This window comes from Solanum verrucosum, unplaced genomic scaffold (assembly GCF_900185275.1).
Source record: "Solanum verrucosum unplaced genomic scaffold, falcon-dt-bn FXZP01000252.1, whole genome shotgun sequence".
Lineage (NCBI taxonomy): Eukaryota > Viridiplantae > Streptophyta > Magnoliopsida > Solanales > Solanaceae > Solanum > Solanum verrucosum.
In genome coordinates, this window is record NW_026019988.1 from 2,350,121 (window position 1) to 2,371,582 (window position 21,462).

At 37.2% G+C, this 21,462-nt stretch overlaps 2 protein-coding genes across 2 annotated transcripts in view; both read left to right on the plus strand.

Annotated features, from left to right (window-relative positions):
* The window catches only part of LOC125818850 (receptor kinase-like protein Xa21), a 180,000-nt gene extending 176,320 nt beyond the window's left edge, over positions 1 to 3,680 (plus strand). The window contains exon 3 of the mRNA XM_049498366.1: positions 3,450 to 3,680. Within this exon, the coding sequence (XP_049354323.1) occupies positions 3,450 to 3,680 (231 nt within the window). The remainder of the gene's footprint in view (positions 1 to 3,449) is intronic.
* A 4,423-nt stretch (positions 3,681 to 8,103) lies between these two features.
* Positions 8,104 to 13,509, plus strand: LOC125818851 (receptor kinase-like protein Xa21). The gene is made up of 5 exons (XM_049498367.1): positions 8,104 to 8,141; positions 11,123 to 11,615; positions 11,877 to 12,810; positions 12,989 to 13,227; positions 13,285 to 13,509. The coding sequence occupies exons 1-5, from the start codon at positions 8,104 to 8,106 to the stop codon at positions 13,507 to 13,509; spliced, it is 1,929 nt and encodes a 642-aa protein (XP_049354324.1).
* The last annotated feature ends 7,953 nt before the right edge of the window (positions 13,510 to 21,462 follow it).

Genomic DNA, 21,462 nt, shown 5'->3' on the forward strand with positions numbered 1-21,462 from the left:
AAAAGTTACTTGACTTGAGCCTTTCCTTTTCGAGTATAATCCGGATCACGATAATCTATTCAAACAATTATTCACAATCACAATTCGAGTCTAATGACACCAAAATCAAGAAATTTAGGGAAAAAGGGCAAAACGGTCCAAAAGTCTCATACCGGAAAATGATACCCAAATCGGGAAATTTTTTATGTAAAATGATCCTTAAAGTATTTGGAAGCTAATGGTGAAAACCAATTTGAAAACGGAGTTGAAATCAATTCACAAACTCAATTTGAAGGAAAATCCACGTTCTTGAAGAAGCCTACAATATTCGGATCCGAAACCCCGACTCGAAAATGAAATATCTCTTGAAAAACATCTTACCCATGCTTAGATGAGTTCAAATATGAAATTTTATCAAAAACGGAGTTAAGATCGACCTTGAAATTCTCAATTTATCAAACTTTAACTTTACCTGGAAAGTCCAAATTGTACGTGGTTAATATGATGAAAAATAATCGACGAATCAATAATTTTATGTTAAAATCAGTTTACCCATAACATAAGGATCGTAAATATACCTTTTTCATCAAAAAGGGAGTCCAAATCGATAAAACCCCAATTTTTCCCAAGATATTTATGGATAGAAAAAAAAACCAGATAAAGAAATTATGAGAAAATGTCGAATTGAAGATTGAATACTAACCCTCATATTAATTCAAGAAGAAACCCGTAAGAATAACTCCATTCCGATCTCTAGTACTCCTGATATGCTCAAAATACCAAATGAACACAGTCTGAGATTTTTATAACAGTACATGGCTGTTATGCACCAGAAAAACAGCAGTTAATCTTTCACTAAAAAGGCCGTAATTTCCTCATACGATAGTGAAATGACCCGATTCTTTTTTGTAAATGTCTTAAATAATGATACGGACCTGCTCATTCAATCGGAGCTCAATTTCATGCTCGTTGCCCAGTCAAATATCATTTCTACTCGGTAAACAATTATTTCTTACTTGTAATAAAAGTCCAATCTCGGGTTAGTGAAAATGCACCATAATTTGCAGATAAGTCCTATAATTCATGCTCAAAATTTCAGAACCTTCGGAATAATTTTTTGACCTTTAAAACTAATAATGAACCCTTTAGTTGGCACAATTTGCTGAAATAGTGTCAAAGCATCAAAGAAGCTTAAAAGCTCACCCAAAACTCATTTGGCACTTCCCGAACACAAACCCAATATGCTACTAGCTTGAAAATGACATTTCAGACTCAATGAAATCATCGGAATTTGAATTCAAGGTCTCCTTGACCCGATATCCGATAAGGCGTCAAGAAACTAACTTTAGGCTCAAAAACTCGAAACGCACTCGGGGACTCTAAAAATTCAACCAAGACTCATTCTAGACTTAGAATCACCCCCTGAATCCAACGGTGCCCTCAGAATTCCATTTCGAGTACCGGAACCTCGTTTGTTGACCAAAGTTAACTCTTGATCAAAATTTCACAATTTTTGCAACTTAGGACCTCAAATCTTCGTTTTAACTCCAAATTTGACTCCGTAAATTCTCATAGACCCGTTTCGACATTCTAAAACTGCTGGAATCAACGGAAATCCGATTCGAGTCTCGAAACTCCAAATGACTCGAAATAGCACTTTTAACCAAACTTTAACTCTTAAAAACTCAACTTTCCAAAAACTCAACTTTTCATCAATTTTCCTTCAAACCAATTTCGAAAATACAACAATTAGGACTCGGGGCAACTATCGGGAGGGGTAAAACGGTCATTTTATGAAAATTTCCAAAAATGACCTTTAGGGTCATTACAATAGGCAACATGAGCGGTCTTACTTCCCTAGACATTCAAGGAAACAACTTGATAGGGAGTATTCCTTCTGATGTTGGTAAGCTTAAACAACTCCAAGGGCTGTGTCTATCTACCAATAAATTGCAGGGACATATTCCAGAGGTGGCATGCCATTTGTCTAATTTGGTTGAACTATATCTAGATGGTAATGAGCTCTCTGGATTAATTCCAGAATGCTTTGGAAATCTTAGCATGCTACAAAAGCTTTATTTGGGTTCTAATAAATTTTCATCAAATTTTTTTGTGAGCCTTTGGAAGATGAGTGGTCTTCTCTATCTAAGTGTGTCGCAAAATTCAATAGAGGGAGAACTTCCATCAGATATTGGAGGACTAAAAGCCATTGTAGAACTATATCTTTACAATAACCACTTTTCAGGTGTGATACCAACCAGATTGGGGGAACTCCAAAACCTGCAGTATATTGACCTATCGAACAATTCATTTTTTGGCAAAAATTCCATTATCCTTTGCCAACTTGATAAGCTTAGAATTCTTGAATTTCTCTTTAAATGCCTTGTCCGGTGCTATTCCTAAGTCTTTGGAAAAACTCTCATACCTTAAAAACATTAATGTTTCATTTAATGATTTAGAAGGTGAAATACCGAGTGGTGGCGTGTTTGCAAATTCCACTTTGCAATCATTTCTCGGGAACAAAGGTCTTTGCGGAATGCACATATTGGAGATTCCTGCTTGTGCTATCACTAATCCTGGAAAACAATCAAAGCATAAGGAGTTTGTGCTCAAATTTGTTACTCCAGTGGTTATTGCATCCTTTCTGATATTCTTGTTCGTTTCAATTTGGATAATGAAACGACACAAGAAAGGAAAATCTAAAGATGTTGAAGAGGTACCGGAGATCGGGACTCATCAATTAGTTTCTTATCACGTGATTCAATGAGCAACAAATAATTTTGATGAATCCAATTTAATTGGTGAGGGAAGCTCTGGCTTTGTGTACAAAGCCACATTGTTTGGTGGAACTGCAGTGGCCATTAAGGTTCTGGATTTGAAAAATAAGAAAGTATGCAAGAGGTTTGATACCGAATGTGAAGTGATGAGAAATGTTAGACACAGAAATCTTGTTCCAGTGATTACTACATGTTCTAGTGACTATATAAGAGCCTTTGTTCTGCAATTTATGCCCAATGGTAGTCTTGAGAATTGGCTGTACAAAGAAGATCGCCACTTAAACCTTCATCAAAGAGTCACTGTAATGTTTGATACAACTATGGCAGTTGAATATCTACATCATGGTCATGTCGCTCCAATAGTTCATTACGACTTAAAGCCAGCCAACGTACTTTTGGATGAAGATATGGTGGCTCATGTTGGTGATTTTGGAATTTCTAAAATTTTAGCCATAAGCAAGTCCATTGCTTATACCGAGACATTGGGCACTCTTGGATACATTGCACCAGGTATGCTGGTCTCTTTCTATATATTTTCCAAAATCATAAAAGCAAGTGTCTGTTAGTACATAATTATGTTATATTCAAATGAGTAATTCTTTTTCATTTTCATTCTTTTTCTAAGAATATGGCTCGGAGGGAATAGTGTCTGCTAGTGGTGATGTTTATAGCTATGGCATCATGGTTATGGAGGTCTTGACGAAAAGAAGGCCAACAGATGAAGAGATATGCAATGAAAATCTTGACTTGAGGAAATGGATCACACAATCATTTTCAGGGAGTATGATGGACGTTGTGGATGCCAATCTTTTTTGTGAGGAAGAACAAATCACTAGTAAAACTGAAATGTGCATAGCGTCCATGATAGAATTGGGTTTAGACTGCACAAAGGAAATTCCAAAATCAAGAATAAGCATGAAATAAGTAGTGAAGAGGCTTAACAAAAGAAACAACACATTTCTGGAAACATAGAAGTTAATATGATGCTTTTTGTTTCTTTAGTAAAGTCTTCGTATAGTACTACTTGGAGTCATATATTGTTTGTAATTTCATTTGAGTGTTTTGAACCTATTTTAGTTTATGTATTTGTAATTATGTTTTGAATGCACTGTTTTTCTTTCTGTTCATTATTTGTATTCAATAAACTTCTTTTGATAAACTGAGCACTTTTCATTTCCTTGTACTAATCACTGTATTCTTTGGACTTTATATGCAGAACAGGAAATGCGCTTTTTAAAAATCAGAGGAACATCACTTGGACTCGCTATCACAAAAACAGGATTTTAGGCATTTTTCATGTATTAACGTTAGTCCAGTGAGCCATCGATGATTAGTGATTGCCGACATCGATGATTTTAATGATTTGATTATTAAATTCGCAACGTCGTCATCGTCTATCTTCTGGTCACATCCCTTCCAACATCTGCCTACTCACATTACTCAAAATTTCTTTCAACAAAGGGCAGATGTACGTTTCTAACTTTGCCGGTGATATATCCTCATTAAAAAAGTGATGCATTTATACTTGTCGTCTATCTAAAACATGATTACTTTTTCGTTAACAAACTCATTGAATTAGAAAAATAATAATCTTAAAGTACTTATTTTAACTTCTAAAAATATGATGTAAACTTTAAAAAATTACCTCATCCATTTTTTAATCTCTTCAGGCCCGACTTAGTTGAAAAAATGGATGTTCATGTGACAATGAACTTGAATACCCCTTGTTAAAAAAGTATTCATATGACAATTTCCATTCATAAAAGGGAAAATGCATAAGTACCCCCCCAACCTATACCCGAAATTCCAGAGACACAACTAACCTTTACTAAGGTCCTATTACCCCCCCGAACTTATTTTATATGTAATATTCTACCCCTTTTTGGCCTACGTGGCACTATCTTTGTGGGCCCAGTGCATGTTGACATTTTTTTCAAGATAGTGCCACGTATGCAGAAAAGGGGTAGAATATTATAGATAAATTAAGTTCGGGGGGTAATAGGACCTTAGTAAAGGTTAGGTGTGTCTCTGGAATTTCGGGCATAGGCTGGGGGGGTACTTATGCATTTTCCCTTCATAAAAATAATTTTGTTATTTTGTTACTTTGCCTTATTATTGACGAGTGCAATTCATGTATTAGAGTGTGCTTATAGAACCAATTTAAATCAGGATAAGATGTTTAGATGGTCATAAGCAAAAGTTAAGGTTTACAATACGATACATTATGAAACAATACGTAATAAATAATAGTGAAATTAAGGTCCTTTCTAGATAAAAAAAAAATATAGGTAAAAATAAGATTTCATGTACTGAAAATTGACTTTCAGATACATAATTTTCTACATCAGATACTTGTGTTTAAGAGACATTATAATTAAGTTAATGTATCTAGATGATCACTGGATAGATAATTTTAGTATCAAGCGGATACTTGAGGCAAAATCTGAGTATCTATCTATGTATTTTACCAAAAACAAAATATGAGGAAGTTAAAAAAAAGAAAAGTCTAGGTTCAAAATATATCTGAGTTTTGACCGAAATTGTTGTAACAATCCCAAACTTTGGGGAGGACCTTTTACCCATCTGCACTATTTAATAGTGCATTTTAAATGTATTTATGTGCCCACGTAGACAAGTTATTATTTATAACTAGTCTCTAGACACGCGCAACGCATGTGCGTTGCGCGTGTGTTCCATATGTCAATTGTAACATCCGGTAAGTTGAAATAACTATGAAGAGGCTTAAAAATCGAAAATAGTCATTTTTGGAAAGAATTAAAAATTTTGGAAATTTGGCTTAGTATGTGAAAAAGTGAGTTTTTGGCCAACTTTGAGCGGTCATAAATCCTAGCTCAAAATGATTTAGGAGTATTTCCAGTTATGGTTGCGAATCTTGTTGAATGATCTTTCCAACGCCACCGAGTTTGCTCGATTCCGAGTTCGTATGAGCGAGTAATGGCCATTGAAAGTTGGGCAGTTGGCAGGAAATCCGTCCGGAAAATTTAAGGGCATTTTGGTCTTTTCCCTAGCTATTTCTTTTGAGATTATATTGTGTGTTAGGCTGATTTTGGATCATTTTTATCCCATTTTAAAAGAGAAAGAGTTAGGGTTCTTGAGTGGAGAAGAGAAGAAGAGAGAAAGAAGAGAAGAAGAAGAGGAGATCAAGGAGTTTCTGTCAAAGATCGTCGTGGAAATCATCGGGGGTGATCCCTACTAGGTATGTGAGTTCTTAGTGTTGGGTTGATCCTTTCCCCCCACACACCAAACTCATTTCATTATTGAGAAAGGATTGGATATGTTGTTGAAGTTGTTAGTTGTTGTGTGATGTGGTTGATTGTGTTGTTGAAGTTCTTGTTGGTTGTGTTCTTGAGTTGAAATCTATTGTATATTGAGGGATTTTGTGATCCCTAATGGTTGGTATTGGAACCTTTGAAGTTAGGGTGGTTTAGAGTTGAAGAAAAGAGGGAGAAAAGTCGGGTTTTCTGGGGAAGGGGCTGGCGCGTCGCGCCTGCCAGCGCGCCCCAAAGGGGACTCTGAAGTCCAGCCCTTGGGGCGGCGTGCCACTCAGAGCTCCAGCAGGTGCCTTCTGACCTTCAAGGGCTGGTGCTCCACGCCTTGCAGAGCGCCAAGGACGCCATGTTCCCCCATTCTTTCCATGCTTTCTCATGCATGTTCCTAGGTATTATACCTATGTTTCCTAGTTGTTTCAAACACTCTAATGTACATTTAAACCTCCCGAACTCATCTATAAACGTGCGATTATGTCTTGAATCCATAATCCAATTCAAGGCGAGTTAGGATCAAAGTTAAGGGAAGTTAGTGTCAAGTCAAGCAAGGTTAAGAAGTAAGTTCAAGCAAGTCCTCCAAGCTTTTCAAGAGTCGTTATTGAACGTTTTAACTTCGTTTCAAGTTTCAAAGTCAAGCAAGAGTGTAGAGTTCCAAGTTACGTAAAAAGTCTCGAGTTTCAAGTTAAGTCAAGAACATAAAGTTGAGTCTTTTTTTCAAAAGCTACTAGGGGACTAAGTATTCCCAAAAAGGTTTGTAAATGTTTTTACATTTGAGTGAGAAGGGAACCATGTTTTCCAAAAGAGCTTTCTTGGCTAAGTTTTGAGCAATTATCTCAATTAAAGAAAGATGTGTTCAAAAACACTTATGAGTCAAAGCATTTTTGGGAGTAGTATTGAGCACCGAATTGGGGACACGAGTTCATATTAACTCTACTCTCCATAAGAACCATGCGCCAACATGGGACTTGACGTATCATTCTTTTTAGATGATCACGTAAGATTAGGCTAGTGGATCCACTAAGCAAAAGTAAGGTCCTATATCACGGCAAGGTATAGGATGGTCCTTGGGCAACGTGAGGTAAAACGTTATACCACCACTAGGGCTCATAGTGGTGGTTGTCGGTTAAAGAATCTCCCATTTAAAAGTTATACTACTTTTATATAAATAAAGTTGAGTTGTTATTGCTTCAATCCTTAACTAACTAAGTTGTTTGTAATGTTTTAAAAGCTTTATATATCGCATGTGTCTTATTGCCTTATATTTGTATATATATATTGAGTTCAGTTAAGTTATTCTTGAGTCGTACAGGGCCAAGGTAAGTGTTCTCGTGTATTCCTTTCAAGCTTAAGTCGTGGTTTAGCTTTCCAGCTTGCATACTCGTACATTCCATGTACTGATGCCAGTTGGCCTGCATCTTATTATGATGCAGATACAGGTACCCGGATCAGCCTCCTACACGTCGTTGATCCAGCTGAGCACTCCAGAGGTAGTGGTGAGCCTCCTTGCTTTCCGGAGGACTCAATTATTTTGTGTACTTAGTTTTGTTCTATTAGGATGTTGTGGGGTTTGTCCCAACATCCATCTCAGTATATTAGAGGCTTCATAGACAGTCAGTCAGTTAGTTTTGAGTCTCTCTTCTATGTACATATGTAAATATCTATTTTGAGATTCGAGGTGCCCTTGTGGCCAGATTCTTATAAGTTAAGTTGTTGTGTAAACTTGCATTGCTTTAAGTTATTCTGTTGAGTTACTTTTCCGCTGAGTTAAGGAAGCCAGGCCAAGGGTTCGCTTGGGGCCAACAATGGTCTCCGAGTGCCGGTCCCGCCCAGGGTGTAGGCTCGGGGCGTGACATCAATAATTTAAAACTCTTATAAAGTTAAATAAATATTATATTTTAAAATATAATACCAACTTAACCTCAATCAATTCATCTTACTATTTGCTTCCTTGCAAAATAAGGGTGAAATTATAATATTATAATATTAGATCGATCCTATGCATAAATTTAAAGCAATGAACCAAACCTTGCATATATAATTTATTTTAAAAAACCACGAAAATGTCGGATCAAATGAATTTGGTTCATGTAAATATAAGGTAATCAAACATAGTCATTGTAAGACAATGTAGAAGTCATACTTCATATTTCTAACTTTATGAATTCATCTAGCTCCAAATTCTTTTAGGTGTTTCCAAATAAAGTGAAGATGCCAAACTTGCTATTTGCTTTATTGTTACTCTCAGATCATAAATTTGTTTAGTTGGTTTATTAAAAAAAAAATTCATACCAGCTTCAAAAATTAAATGCAAAGAATATCATTATTAATTTTAAAAGAAAAATAATCATTTAGATGAATAAGATAAAATAGTTCGGAGTATTAGACAAATCTTTTAAAAAAAAGTTCAATTAGTATGCATTAAGTAAAAAATGTTTATTTTAATTCACAGAATAATTTCATAGCATTGAAAGAGATTATGTAGTTGTTTGTACCTAGAACTTCATCCTAAATTTTTCACTTTTTCTCTCTTTTCTCTTCATTTGAATTCATGAATATAGACACCTCAACTATTGATTAGTTTAAGCAAAAGTAAAATTAAATAATCCTAAAAAAAGAGAAAATGCATAAGTACCCCCCAACCTATGCCCAAAATCCCTGAGACACACCTAACCTTTACTAAGGTCCTATTACCCCTCGAGCTTATTTTATATATAATTTTTTACCCCTTTTCGGCCTACGTGACACTATCCTTGAAAAAATTGTCAACACGCGCTGGGCCCACAAGATAGTGCCACGTAAGCCGAAAAGGGGTAGAAAATTATATATAAAATAAGTTCGGGGGGGGGGGGGTAATAGGACCTTAGTAAAGGTTAGGTGTGTCTATGAGATTTCGGGCATAGGTTGGGGGGGTACTTATGCATTTTCCCTTAAAAAAATAAATTCCTCTCTTGTGTCCATTTGTATTTTCAAAACATTATAGTTGTGAACCTAATAAGTATACTTATTAGTAATTAGTTGAGAATACCAAAATTACTCCAAGACAAATAGCACATGATAGTTTGATACGTTGCAAGACAATATGTATAGTGATTTTACATTTCTACGCAAAATAGTAACAAGAAATTCCAGAAAGAGAAACAATCATAAATAAAGAATATAATTGAAACAATCCTTTCTAATTTGTAAAAGTCTATAAATGATAAAAATCTTACAAACAAACAATAGAAGATGGAAAAAGAAGGAACATTACCATAAGAGAACGTAAAAATGCTAGTGGACGAATTCAAGATAACAAAATTGTATTTGGTAGTGGTATATATTGATTTAGCTACAACTCTTCATATTCTTTAATTTAAGATTAAAAGTAGGGAAACCTTGATTCATGTACATTCTAGAAAACCTAAATAGCTCTTGTTCTTCCACATTCCCTTTCTAATAAATAATTAAAATAATATTATTAAAATTCTAGAAAACCTCAATAGCTCTTGTTCTTCCACATTCCCTTTCTAATAAATAACTTACAATTCAAAAAATAATTAAAAAAATATTATTAAAATTCTAGAAATCCTAAATAGCGCTTGTTCTTCCACAATCCCTTTCTAATAAATAACTTACAATTCAAAAAATAATTAAAATAATATTATTTAATTAATTAGATGTTATGTTTAGTTTAATTTAGGGGTAAAATGGTATCCAACTTTTTATCTTTAGAGCTTTTTCTTTTAATAATATATGATGATGCAATATTTATGATAGTCGCGTGGGCATATACCTTTAAAATACACTGTTAATAGTGGAGGGGGTTAAAGGTCCTGCCCAAAGTTTGGGATTATTACAACAATTTCGATCAAAGTTCGGATATATTTAAGACTTTATTCCCTAAAAATAACAATCAGCTAAATATCAGGATCATATAATCTAGGGAAAAAGGTTCGAAATATATCCAAATTAAACTTTGATCGAAATTGTTGTAACAATCCCAAACTTTGGGTAAGACCTATTACCCTGCACTATTTAATACTAATGTATTTTAAAGATATATAGGTGTCCACGTGGACATCATAAATATTGCATCATTACAAATAGTAACTTGTCCAGCTGAGCACTTATATATCCTTAAAATACACTATTAAATAGTGTAGGGGGTAATAGATCCTGTCCAAAGTTTGAAATTATTACAGTAATTTCGGTCAAAATTCAGATATATTTCAGACTTTTTCCCAATAATTTATTTCTTGCTTACGTGAAGTTGTGAATATAGGAAGTCTTAGCCTCCAATTTTTTTTTTCAGGTTCATATTATTATAACAATAATGTTTCCCTTTTCATTTGAATTTGATTGAATATATTATATATTGGAATTCAAAGAAAATAAAAATAAAAATAATAAAATAGATTTAAAATTTATTTTTATTTTTAAAAAAAAAGTGAAACCACACTTGACGACGTGTGTAGTATAGTGTGTCACGTTCGATTTTCTTCTAAAGAAAAGATTAAAATTTCTTCCATTTTGTGCTAATTAGTGAATGTGTGTTGTGTAACACAGGCTTATAAGGTTGATTTGAAGGATTGACTCCTATTGACCTGCTCTTAACAATATAATGAAAATTTAGCAACAATTATTCTTTCTACTATGACTTTTATTTCGTTTTGTGAAACACAACCCAAATAATGTTTTTTTTTCTTTTTGCTACTTATTTTCCTCCTTTTAATCTGTTTTCACATTTTATTTGTTTTAGTGCTATATATATAGTGGAGTAACTTTGGTCACTGGAAATACAACACACACAAATTAATATGGAGAAGCACATCTTCTTATTGATTCTTCTCTTTCTAATTCAATTTTCTATATCACATGCTTCCTCTAATGAGACTGACCAGCAAGCTCTATTAGCTTTCCAAAATCTTATTACAAGTCGTAATCATTTTTTGGCCAATAATTGGACCAAAAATACTTCCTTTTGCACTTGGTTTGGTGTCACTTGCACTCCAAATAGGCAAAGGGTTATGGCCTTGGCTCTTCCTGATTTGCAACTTCAAGGCACAATTTCCCATCTTTGGCAAATTTGTCCTTTTTCAGTGTTCTCAATCTCCAGAACAACAGCTTCCACAGTGGCATCCCTTATGGACTTGGCTACATGCCTCGCTTGCGAGTTATTGATGTTAAAAACAATCAGCTCAACAGAAGTATACCAACAAGTCTATTTCAAAACCGGAGAGTTCAAGTAATTTCATTGGCTTTCAATGAACTCAGTGGTGAAATGTGGAGAGGCCCATGGTATGTACCCGAACTCAGAGTCTTAAATCTCGGGAACAATAGGCTCACTGGTATAATCCCTCCTTATGTTGGAAATGCCACAAAATTGATGAACATCAATTTGTCTGGGAATAGGAGCAATGGTAACATTCCAATGGAGATCAGTAATCTTAGCCAACTTGCATTTTTGTCCTTGTTCGATAATCAATTAACAGGTTCCATTCCTCCAACACTGTTTAATAGCTCGTCACTACTTGGCATATCTCTGTCATTCAATGGCCTTTCTGGTCCTCTCTTGCTAGATGAAGGGAATATTGTGTCAAATCTAAAACATTTAAGTATGTCTAACAACCAAATTTCTGGTTGCATTCCTTCCAACATATGCCAACTCACAGAGCTCAAACTTTTGTCCATATCTTTCAACAATATAACTGGAGACATACCTAGAAATATTGGTTGTTTATCCAAACTCGAAAGGTTTTAAATTGGTGAAAATCCAATAGAAGGGACTATTCCCACTTCATTGGGAAATATTTCTACTCTGCAATATCTTGATTGTGTCGACAATTGGATGAAGGGGCAAATTCCTCAAGAATTAGGGAAGCTATCAAATTTGAGAGAATTAAGCTTTGCCAATAATTCTAATCTTATTGGTCAAATTCCAGAGGCTATTTTCAACATATCTTCTTTGGAAGTGATCAATTTTAGTTTCAATAACCTCTCAGGGAGAATTCCAACCACTACAGTTCTTCATCTTCAGAACCTTAAAGAACTTTACTTGGGAGACAATCAGCTTGAAGGGGAAATTCCATTGTTCATAACAAATGCTTCCAAGCTTCAGATACTGGTGCTAAATGATAACTCTCTCAAAGGAACTATTCCTAACAATTTGGGGAATCTTTGTGAGCTACAAATACTGCTCCTACATACTAATCAACTTACCAATGAACCAAGAGAGCATGAGTTGAAATTCTTCAATTCTTTGGTGAACTGTAGGATGTTGAGATATCTAGAAGTGGGTAACACTCCATTGAGCGGCGTTCTACCAAATTCTATTGGGAATCTCTCATCTACTATTGAAAAAATTCATTTAGTAGATGCACACATCAATGGCCTCATCCCCACAAGTGTAGGCAACATGACCGGTCTTATATCCATAGACATTCAAGACAACAACTTGGCAGGGAATATTCCTTCTGAGTTTGGTAACCTTAAACAACTCCAAGGGTTGTATCTAAGTAACAATAAATTGCAGGGACATATTCCAGAAGCGGTATGCCATTTATCTAATTTGGTTAAATTAACTCTGCAAGTTAATGAGCTCTCTGGATTAATTCCAGAATGCTTTGGAAATCTTAGCATGCTACAAAAGCTTTATTTGGATTCTAATAAATTTTCATCAAAATTTCCGTTGAGCCTTTGGAAGATGAGTGGTCTTCTCTATCTAAGTGTGTCACGAAATTCAATAGAGGGAGAAGTTCCATCAGATATTGGAGGAATGAAAGCCATCTGTAGAACTATATCTTTCCAGTAGCCACTTTTCAGGAATGATACCGAGCACATCCGGGGAACTCCAAAACCTGCAGTATCTTGACCTATCGAACAATTCATTTTTTGGCAAAATTCCATTATCCTTTGCCAAATTGATAAGCTTAAAAGACTTGGATTTGTATTTAAATGTGTTGTCAGATACTATTCCTAAGTTTTTGGAAAAACTCTCATATCTTAAAACCATTAATGTTACATTTAATGATTTAGAAGGTGAAATACCGAGTGGTGGCATGTTTGTAAATTCCACTTTGCAATCATTTCTCGGGAATAAAGGTCTTTGCGGAATGCACATATTGGAGATTCCTTCTTGTGCTATCACTAATCCTGGAAAACAATCAAAGGTTAAGGAGGTTGTGCTAAAAATTGTTACTCCAGTGGTTACTACTTCCTTTCTGATATTCTTGTTCGTTTCAATTTGGATAATGAAACGATAGAAGAAAGGAAAGTCCAAAGATGTTGAAAAGGTACTGGAGATTAGGACTCACCAATTAGTTTCTTATCATGAGATTCAACGAGCAACAAATAATTTTGATGAATCCAATTTAATTGGTGAGGGAAGCTCTGGCTCTGTGTACAAAGGCATTTTATCTAGTGGAACTGTAGTGGCCATAAAGATTCTGGATTTGGAAAATGAGCAAGTTGTAAAACCTTTTCAATAATTCTATATGTGATGTACATGAGTGAATGTATATAGAGTCTAACTTAAGAGTCCTATAGTTACACAAGTACAGTAACAAAACCAACACAAACTAGGAGATAAGAGACTAATCCTAGTTGGACTACAAACGCTGCATCATCTGTCTTCATTCCCCCTCAAGTTGAGCAGGGTGCTGAACTACTGTCAACTTGTTCTTTAAATCAAGAAAACGAGACTTTGACAAGGGCTTGGTGAGCACATCAGCAACTTGATCATGAGTACTCACATATCGAACTGAAAGTGACTTAGCACGAACCTTAGCGCAAACAAAATGAAAAACAATTTCCATATGTTTGGTACGAGAGTGGAAAATGGGATTAGCTGTCAAGTAGGTAGCACTAAGGTTATCACACCAAAGGATAAGAACAGTAGATGTGAAGCAACTATCTCCCGAAGAAGGAATTCAACCCAGGTAATTTCAGATGTAGCTGCTGCTAATGCCCGATACTCAGCCTCAGTGCTGGACCTAGAGATAGCTCATTGCTTACGTGAAGACCACGAGATTGGTTATCACCAAGAAAAATAGCAAAACCAGTGGTGGATTTTCGATCATCCACATCTCCCCCCAATCCGAATCAGAATATCCGTGAAGCAAGTTATTTGACGTACGTTTGAAGAACAGGCCATGGGAAACAGTAGCTTTTATATAACATAAAATACGTTTCACAGCTATCCAGTGAACATCCAGGGGACAATTCATGAATTGGGATACTTTGTTCACATCATAAGCAATGTCTGGTCGAGTGAAAGTGAGGTACTGAAGTGCCCCAACGGTGCTGCGATATAAAGTAGGATCATTGAAAGGAACACCATAAGTAGAGGATAACTTCGACGCAGGTTGCATGGGTGAGCAAACAGGACTACAAGCAGCCATATGTACTCGATTAAGAAGGTCCTCAACATATTTACGTTGAGACAAAAACAATCCCTCACTGGTCCAGGTTGCTGCAATGCCCAGAAAATAAGAAAGAGTGCCAAGGTCACGAATAGCAAACTGGGCCTGAAGTTGTGTAACGAGTGACTTAATTCGAGCAGGGTTATTACCCATTAACAATATATCATCGACATACACCAAACAAAACAACTTATCAGTAGCAGTGGATATGTAGAATAAAGAGCTATCAGTCTTGGAATCGAAGAAGCCAAGAGAGAAAAGCGCATCAGTTAATCGTTTGTTCCACATACGAGGTGCTTGTTTTAGATCGTAAAGAGAGCGTTTCAGTAGACAAACATGATCAGAATGAGATGGATCAACGAATCCAAGAGGTTGCGACATATAAAAAACCTCATCTAAATGCCCATGGAGAAATGCATTTGAAATGTCCAGTTGTGTGATATTCCAACCGTTAGTCATAGCTAAGGAGAGTAACAATCTGATTGTTGTCGGCTTCACCACCGGACTAAATGTGTCCACAAAGTCAATTCCAGGACATTGATGATACCCCTTGGCAACTAAGTGTGCCTTGTGACGATCCAGAGACCCGTCAGATTTCAACTTTGTTTTGAACACCCAACGACAACCTATAACATTCTGAGAAGATGATGGAGGTACAAGTTCCCAGGTTCCATTCTGAATTAAAGCATTATACTCGTCAGTCATCGCACGACGCCAATGGTCCTCTTTTGAAGCTTGTGAATAACAAGTAGGTTCCTCACTAGAGTGCGTAATAACAGACAAGGAAAAGGGAATCTTAGGCTTCAACGAACCTGTTTGAGTACAAGTAACCATGCGTTGAACAGGAGGTAGTGGAGCCGGAGATGAATTATTATCAGATGGAGCAGTAGGCAGTGGTGAGTGGATGTTTGTTCCCACTGAAGGTTGGTGCAAAGCTGGACTAGACGAAGGTAATAGAGAAGCGATAACACTTCTCAGAGGAAGCATGAGGGGTTTGGTTGAGAAGGCAACAACGGTAGTTGTAAAGTTATTGGGTCACTAACAAAATTGGTCGATGAGCTGGGAACCTTTGCATCCTGTGATGAAAATGGAAACACATTTTCATAAAAAATGACATGACGAGATACAAAAACATTTCCTGAATCAGGGTCAAAACATTTATACCCCTTATGAATTTTACTATATCCTAGAAAAATACAACGTTTAGTCCTAGGTGACAATTTGTCCTTTGCGTAAGGACGAAGGCAAGAAAAACAAAGACAACCAATTAAGACACGAAATAAATAGTAATCGAGATCTGTTTGAAATAGAACAAAAAATGGGGATTGATGTTGTAGCCGAGGTGTAGGTAGTCTATTAATAGTATACACGGCTGTTTCAAAAGCATTAGTCCAAAAACGAGAAGGAACATTAGAATGATGCAATAGTGCTCTCCCTATTTCAACAATATGCCTATGTTGTCGTTCCGCACAACCATTTTGTTCGGGAGTATAGGGAAAGGAGGATCTTTGTGTAATCCCATTATCACGTAAATATTGTGTCAAGACTTGAAACTCAGCTCCCCAATCAGCTTGAAAAGATTTAATAGATCGTCCAAAATACTTTTCAACAATAATACAAAATTGGATAAATATAGAAAGAACTTCAGACTTGAAGGGAAGAAAGTAGATCCAAGTGTATTTACTAAAATGATAAAAAAAGATGACATAATATCGATAACCATCATTAGAAACAACCGGGGCAGGGCCCCACACATTTGAACAAATTAAATCAAGGGGCCAGATGCCTTAAAAGTAGACTTGCTAAACGGGACTTTATGACTCTTACTAACAGCACAAGCAATGCATAAACTAGATGGTTTACTAGACGTGAAAACAGCAGCCGGTAATGCTTGACGAACTATATGATAGGATGCATGCGCCAGACGAGCATGCCAAACAGCAAGAGAAGTAACAAATGAAGCTGGTGAGAGTAATTTCGTCACCGGAAGAGAATAGAGTCCATCAGTACTCGGGCTGGTGTGTAGTTGTAATATCCGACAATTTGAAATAACTATGAAGAAGCTTGAAATTGGAAATAGTCATTTTTGGAAAAATTCAGAATATGGAAATTTGGGTAAGTATGGAAAAAGATGAGTTTTTGGCCAACTTTGAACAGTTATAACTCCTAGGTCAGGATGATTTAGGTGTAGTTCTATTTATGTTTGCGAAGATCGTGGAACGATCTTTCCAACGCCACCGATTTTACTCGATTCCGAGTTAGTATGAGTGAGTTGTGGCCTTTGGAAGTTGGGCAGTTGGCGGGGAAATCCGTCCGGAAATTTTAAGGGCATTTTGGTCTTTTCCCTAATCAATTCTTTTGGTTATATTTAAGTGTTGGACTGATTTTTAGATCAGTTTGTCCCATTTTAAAAGAGTGAGGGTTTTGAGTGAAGAGGAGAAGTAGAGGAGAAGAAGAGAAGAAAGAGGAGATCAAGCAAGTTTCCGTCAAAGATCGTCGTGGATATCGTCGGGGGTGATCCCTACTAGGTATGTGAGTTCATAGTGTTGGGTTGATCCTTTCCCCCACACGCCAAACTCGTTTTATTTTCGAGAAACGATTGGTTATGTTGTTGAAGTTGTTGGGTTGTGTTGTTGAAGTCCCTTGTTGATTTGGGACATGTTTCCGATTGTGTTTTTGAATTGAAATCTATTGTATGTTGAGGGTTTATGATTCTAAGTATTTTGGGGCTGGAACCTTTGAGGTTGAGGAGGTTTAGAGTTGGAGAAATGAAGGAGAAAAGTCGAAGTTTTCGGGGAAAAGGGGAGGCGCGTCGCGCCTTGCAGAGCGCCCCAAGAAGTGTTCTGACCTTCTCCCCTTGGGGCGCCGCGCCTTGCAGTGCGCCACAACTGCCTCTCTGAGCTTCGAGGGCTGGCTCCCCGTGCCTTGCAGAGCGCCAAGGACGCCAAGTTCCTCCATTCTTTTCACACTTTCTCATGCATGTTCCTTGGTATTGTATCTATGTTTCATAGTTGTTTCCGACACTCCAAAGTACGTCTAAACATCAAGAATCCCTCCATAACATGTGATCAAACACCTTGAATTCAAAATCCAATTCAAGGAGAGTTAGTTTCTAAGTCAAGTGAGGTCAAGAGTTAATCCTAGAAGTTAAGTAAGTCAAAGCAAGTTTTTCAAAGTTGTCAAGAGACTTTATTGAACGTTTTTACTTCGTTGTAAGACTCAAGTTTCAAGTCAACTAAAAAGGGTATAGAGTTTCAAGCCAAGTGAAGAGTCTCAAGTTTCAAGTTAAGTCAAGAGCATAAAGTCGAGTCCATTTCTCAAAAGTTATTAGGGAACTATGTATTTCCCAAAGAAGTTTCTAAATATTTTTTTTACATTTGAGTAAGAAAGGAACATCGATTCCAACAGAGCCTTTGGGCTAGATTTTGAGTAATTATCTCAAACTAAAGAAAGATGTGTTTAAAAACACTTATGAGCTAAAGTATATTTTCGGGAGTAGTCTTGAGCACCGAGTTAGGGACACGAGTTCATATTAACTCAACTCTCCTTAAGAACCATGTGGCCAACAGGGGATTTAACGGGTTATACTTTTTAGATGATCCTGTAAGTTAAGCTAGTGGATCCACTTAGTAAAGTTAGCTTCCTATATCACGGCCAGGTATAGGATGGTCCTTGGGCAACGTGAGGTAAAATGTTGTATCACCACTAAGGCTCATAGTGGTGGTTGTCGGTTAAAGAGTCTCCCACTAAAGTTATATTACTTTTATATAAGTAAAAGTCGAGTTGTTATTGCTTTAATCATTAACGAACTAAGTTGTTTACAATGTTTTAAAAGCTTTATATATCGCATGTGTCTTATTGCCTTATATATATTGAGTTCAGTTAAGTTATTCTTGAGTCGTACATGGCCAAGGTAAGTGTTCTTTTGTATTCCTTTCAAGCTTAAGTTGTGGTTTAGCTTTCCAGCTCGCATACTCGTACATTCCATGTACTGATGCTAGTTGGCCTGCATCTTATTATGATCCAGACGCTGGTCCCAGTATCAGCATCCATTACGCCGTTGATCCAGCTGAGCACTCCAGAGTCAGTGGTGAGCCTCTTTGCATTCCGGAGAACTCAATTATTTTGTGTTCTTAGTTTTGTTTTATTAGGGTGTTGGGGGGTCTGTCCCAATATCCATCTCAGTATTTTAGAGGCTTCATAGACAGTTTGTCAATTAGTTTTGAGTCTCTTATCTATATATATGTAAATATTCTATTTTGAGATTCGAGTTGCCTTTGTGGCCAGATTTTATAAGTTAAGTTGTTTTGTAACCTTGCATTTGCATTGTGTTATTCTGTTGGATTTGGTTTCCGCTGAGTTAAGAAAGCCAGGCCAAGGGTTCGCTTGGGGCCAGAAATGGTCTCCGGGTACCGGTCCCGCCCAGGGTGTGACAAACTTGGTATCAGAGCACATTGTTCAAGAGTCCTAGGGAGTCTATGAAGCCGTGTCTATAGAGTCCTAGTTATCGGTGTGAAGCGCACCACATCTATAATTGGGAGGCTGCAACATTTAGGAAGATCTCTTATTTCTTTCACACTCAACTCGTGCGTTAGAGTTTATCTCTAAAGAGTTTCTTTTTAATTCATACTTACGCGTGATTCAGATAGTCATGCCTCCACGAAGAGTTGGCAGAGGGCGTCTTCCTAGACATTATGTGGATGAGCAAGAGTTACCTTATGCCCCTGGAGTGCAAGATCAAGGGGAAGTTTCCAGTGCTGAGTTCAAGGAGGCAATTAGAATTCCGAGTCAAGCTGTAACTAATCAGATTGGTCAGCAAAGGGGAGCTCGACTTAAAGGAGCTGGCACTTCAAGGATTTGTGATTTCTTGGGGATGAATCCTCTGAGTTTCACGGGTTCGAGCACTACTGAGAATTCAAAGAACTTCATTGAAGAGCTGAAGAAGATTTTTAATGTGATGCGTGTGTCGGATACTAAACGAGTTGAACTAGATGCGTATCAATTGAAGGATGTTGCTAGAACTTGGTTTGACCAGTGGAAATGAAGTAAAGCTGAGGATGCACCACTTGCGAGTTAGGCCTGTTTTGAGGAGGCTTTCTTGGGGCATTTCTTTCCTCGAGAATTGAAAGTGGCCAAGGTACGTGAGTTCCTCACACTTAAGCAGGAGTCGTTGAGTGTTCATGAGTACAGTCTGAAGTTCACACAACTATCCCGCTATGCTCCAGAGATGGTGGCGGACATGAGAAATAGAATGAGTTTGTTCGTAGCTGGACTGTGTCGGTTGTCGAGTAAGGAAGGTAGGGCTGCAATGCTTATCGGGGACATGGGCATATCAAGGTTAATGGTCTATGTACAACAGGTTGAGGAAGAGAAGCTGAGGGACATGGAAGAGTTCAGAAGTAAGAGAGCAAAGACCGGTAATGAGTCCGAGCAGCAGAAAGGTAATGTGAATCGTCCGTCCTTCCAAAAAAGGCAAAAGGGACCTGCTCCATCATCTGTTAGAGCACCTGCACCCCGATACAGAGGGGAATTTAATGGCCAGAATTTGAAGGACTTCAAGGCTAGACCAGCACAGTCTTCAGGTAGTGTGGCACAAGGAGGTAGTTTGTTTTTTGCATGTGCTAGGTGTGGTAGAGTCCATCCAGGGAAATGTCGTCAGGGCCAGATAGGTTGCTTTAAGTGTGGACAAGAGGGTCACTTCATGAAGGAGTGCCCAAAGAATAAGCAAGGTGGTGGAAATCTGGACAGTAGGGCCTAATCTTCTTCAGTTGCTCCCCCCGATAGGACGGCACCTAGAGGAGCTACTTCAAGTATAGGCGGAGGAGCGAATCGCCTTTATGCAATCACCAGTCGCCATGAGCAACAGAATTCTCCAAATGCTGTCAATGGTATGATCAAAGTCTTCGCTTTTGATGTGTATGCTTTGCTAGATCCAGGAGCAAGTTTATCTTTTGTAACTCCTTATGTTGCAAATAAGTTTGGGATTCTTCCAGAAAGACTTTGTGAACCCTTTTGTGTTTCTACACCTGTTGGGGAATCTATTCTAGCAGAAAGAGTCTATCGTGATTGTCCTGTTTCTATCAATCACAAGAGCACCATGGCTGATTTGGTTGAGTTAGACATGGTAGATTTCGATGTCATTCTAGGTATGGATTGCCTTCATGCTTGTTATGCATCGATAGATTGTAGAACTCGAGTGGTCAAGTTTCAGTTTCCGAGTGAGCCAGTCATAGAATGGAGTAGTAGTTCAGCAGTGCCTAAGGGTTGTTTCATTTCGTACCTTAAGGCAAGAAAGTTAGTTTCGAAGGGTTGTATCTATCACTTAGTCCGAGTTCATGACTTTAGTGTTGTGATACCTCATTTCCAGTCAGTTCCTAGAGTAAGAGAGTTTCCAGAAGTTTTTCCAGATGATCTACCCGAAATTCCTCCTGAGAGAGAAATAGATTTCGGCATAGATCTCATTCCAGATACTCGTCCTATCTCTATTCCGCCCTATAGAATGGCACCAGCAGAGTTGAAAGAGTTGAAAGAGCAGTTGAAAGATCTCCTAGATAAGGGTTTCATTCGACCGAGTGTCTCACCTTGGGGTGTTCCGGTCTTGTTTGTGAGAAAGAAAGATGGTTCCCTTAGAATGTGTATAGATTACCACCAGTTGAACAAGGTTACCATCAAGAACAAGTACCCTCTTCCGAGGATTGATGATCTTTTCGATCAGCTTCAGGGTGCCACTTATTTTTTGAAGATTGACCTCAAATCAGGATATCATCAGTTAAGAGTAAGGGAATGTGATATTCCAAAGATAGTTTTCAGGACCAGATACGGTCATTATGAGTTTTTAGTCATGTCTTTTGGTTTAACCAATGCACCGGTAGCTTTCATAGACTTGATGAATAGAGTCTTCAAACCTTATTTAGATATGTTTGTTATTGTTTTTATCGATGACATACTAATCTATTAAAGAAATGAAGAAGATCATGCTAGTCATCTCAGAATAGTTCTTCAGACTTTGAAAGATAAAGG

What these genes read in the sequence shown, in the direction of transcription:
- LOC125818851 (XM_049498367.1), top strand. Translation starts at nt 8,104, where the DNA reads ATGTCGGATCAAATGAATTTGGTTCATGTAAATATAAG. An exon ending in TTGGTTCATGTAAATATAAG is followed by an intron (nt 8,142 to 11,122) that starts GTAATCAAACAT and finishes GTCCTTTTTCAG; the next exon opens with TGTTCTCAATCTCCAGAACA. An exon ending in TAAAAATTGTTACTCCAGTG is followed by an intron (nt 13,228 to 13,284) that starts GTTACTACTTCC and finishes ATGAAACGATAG; the next exon opens with AAGAAAGGAAAGTCCAAAGA.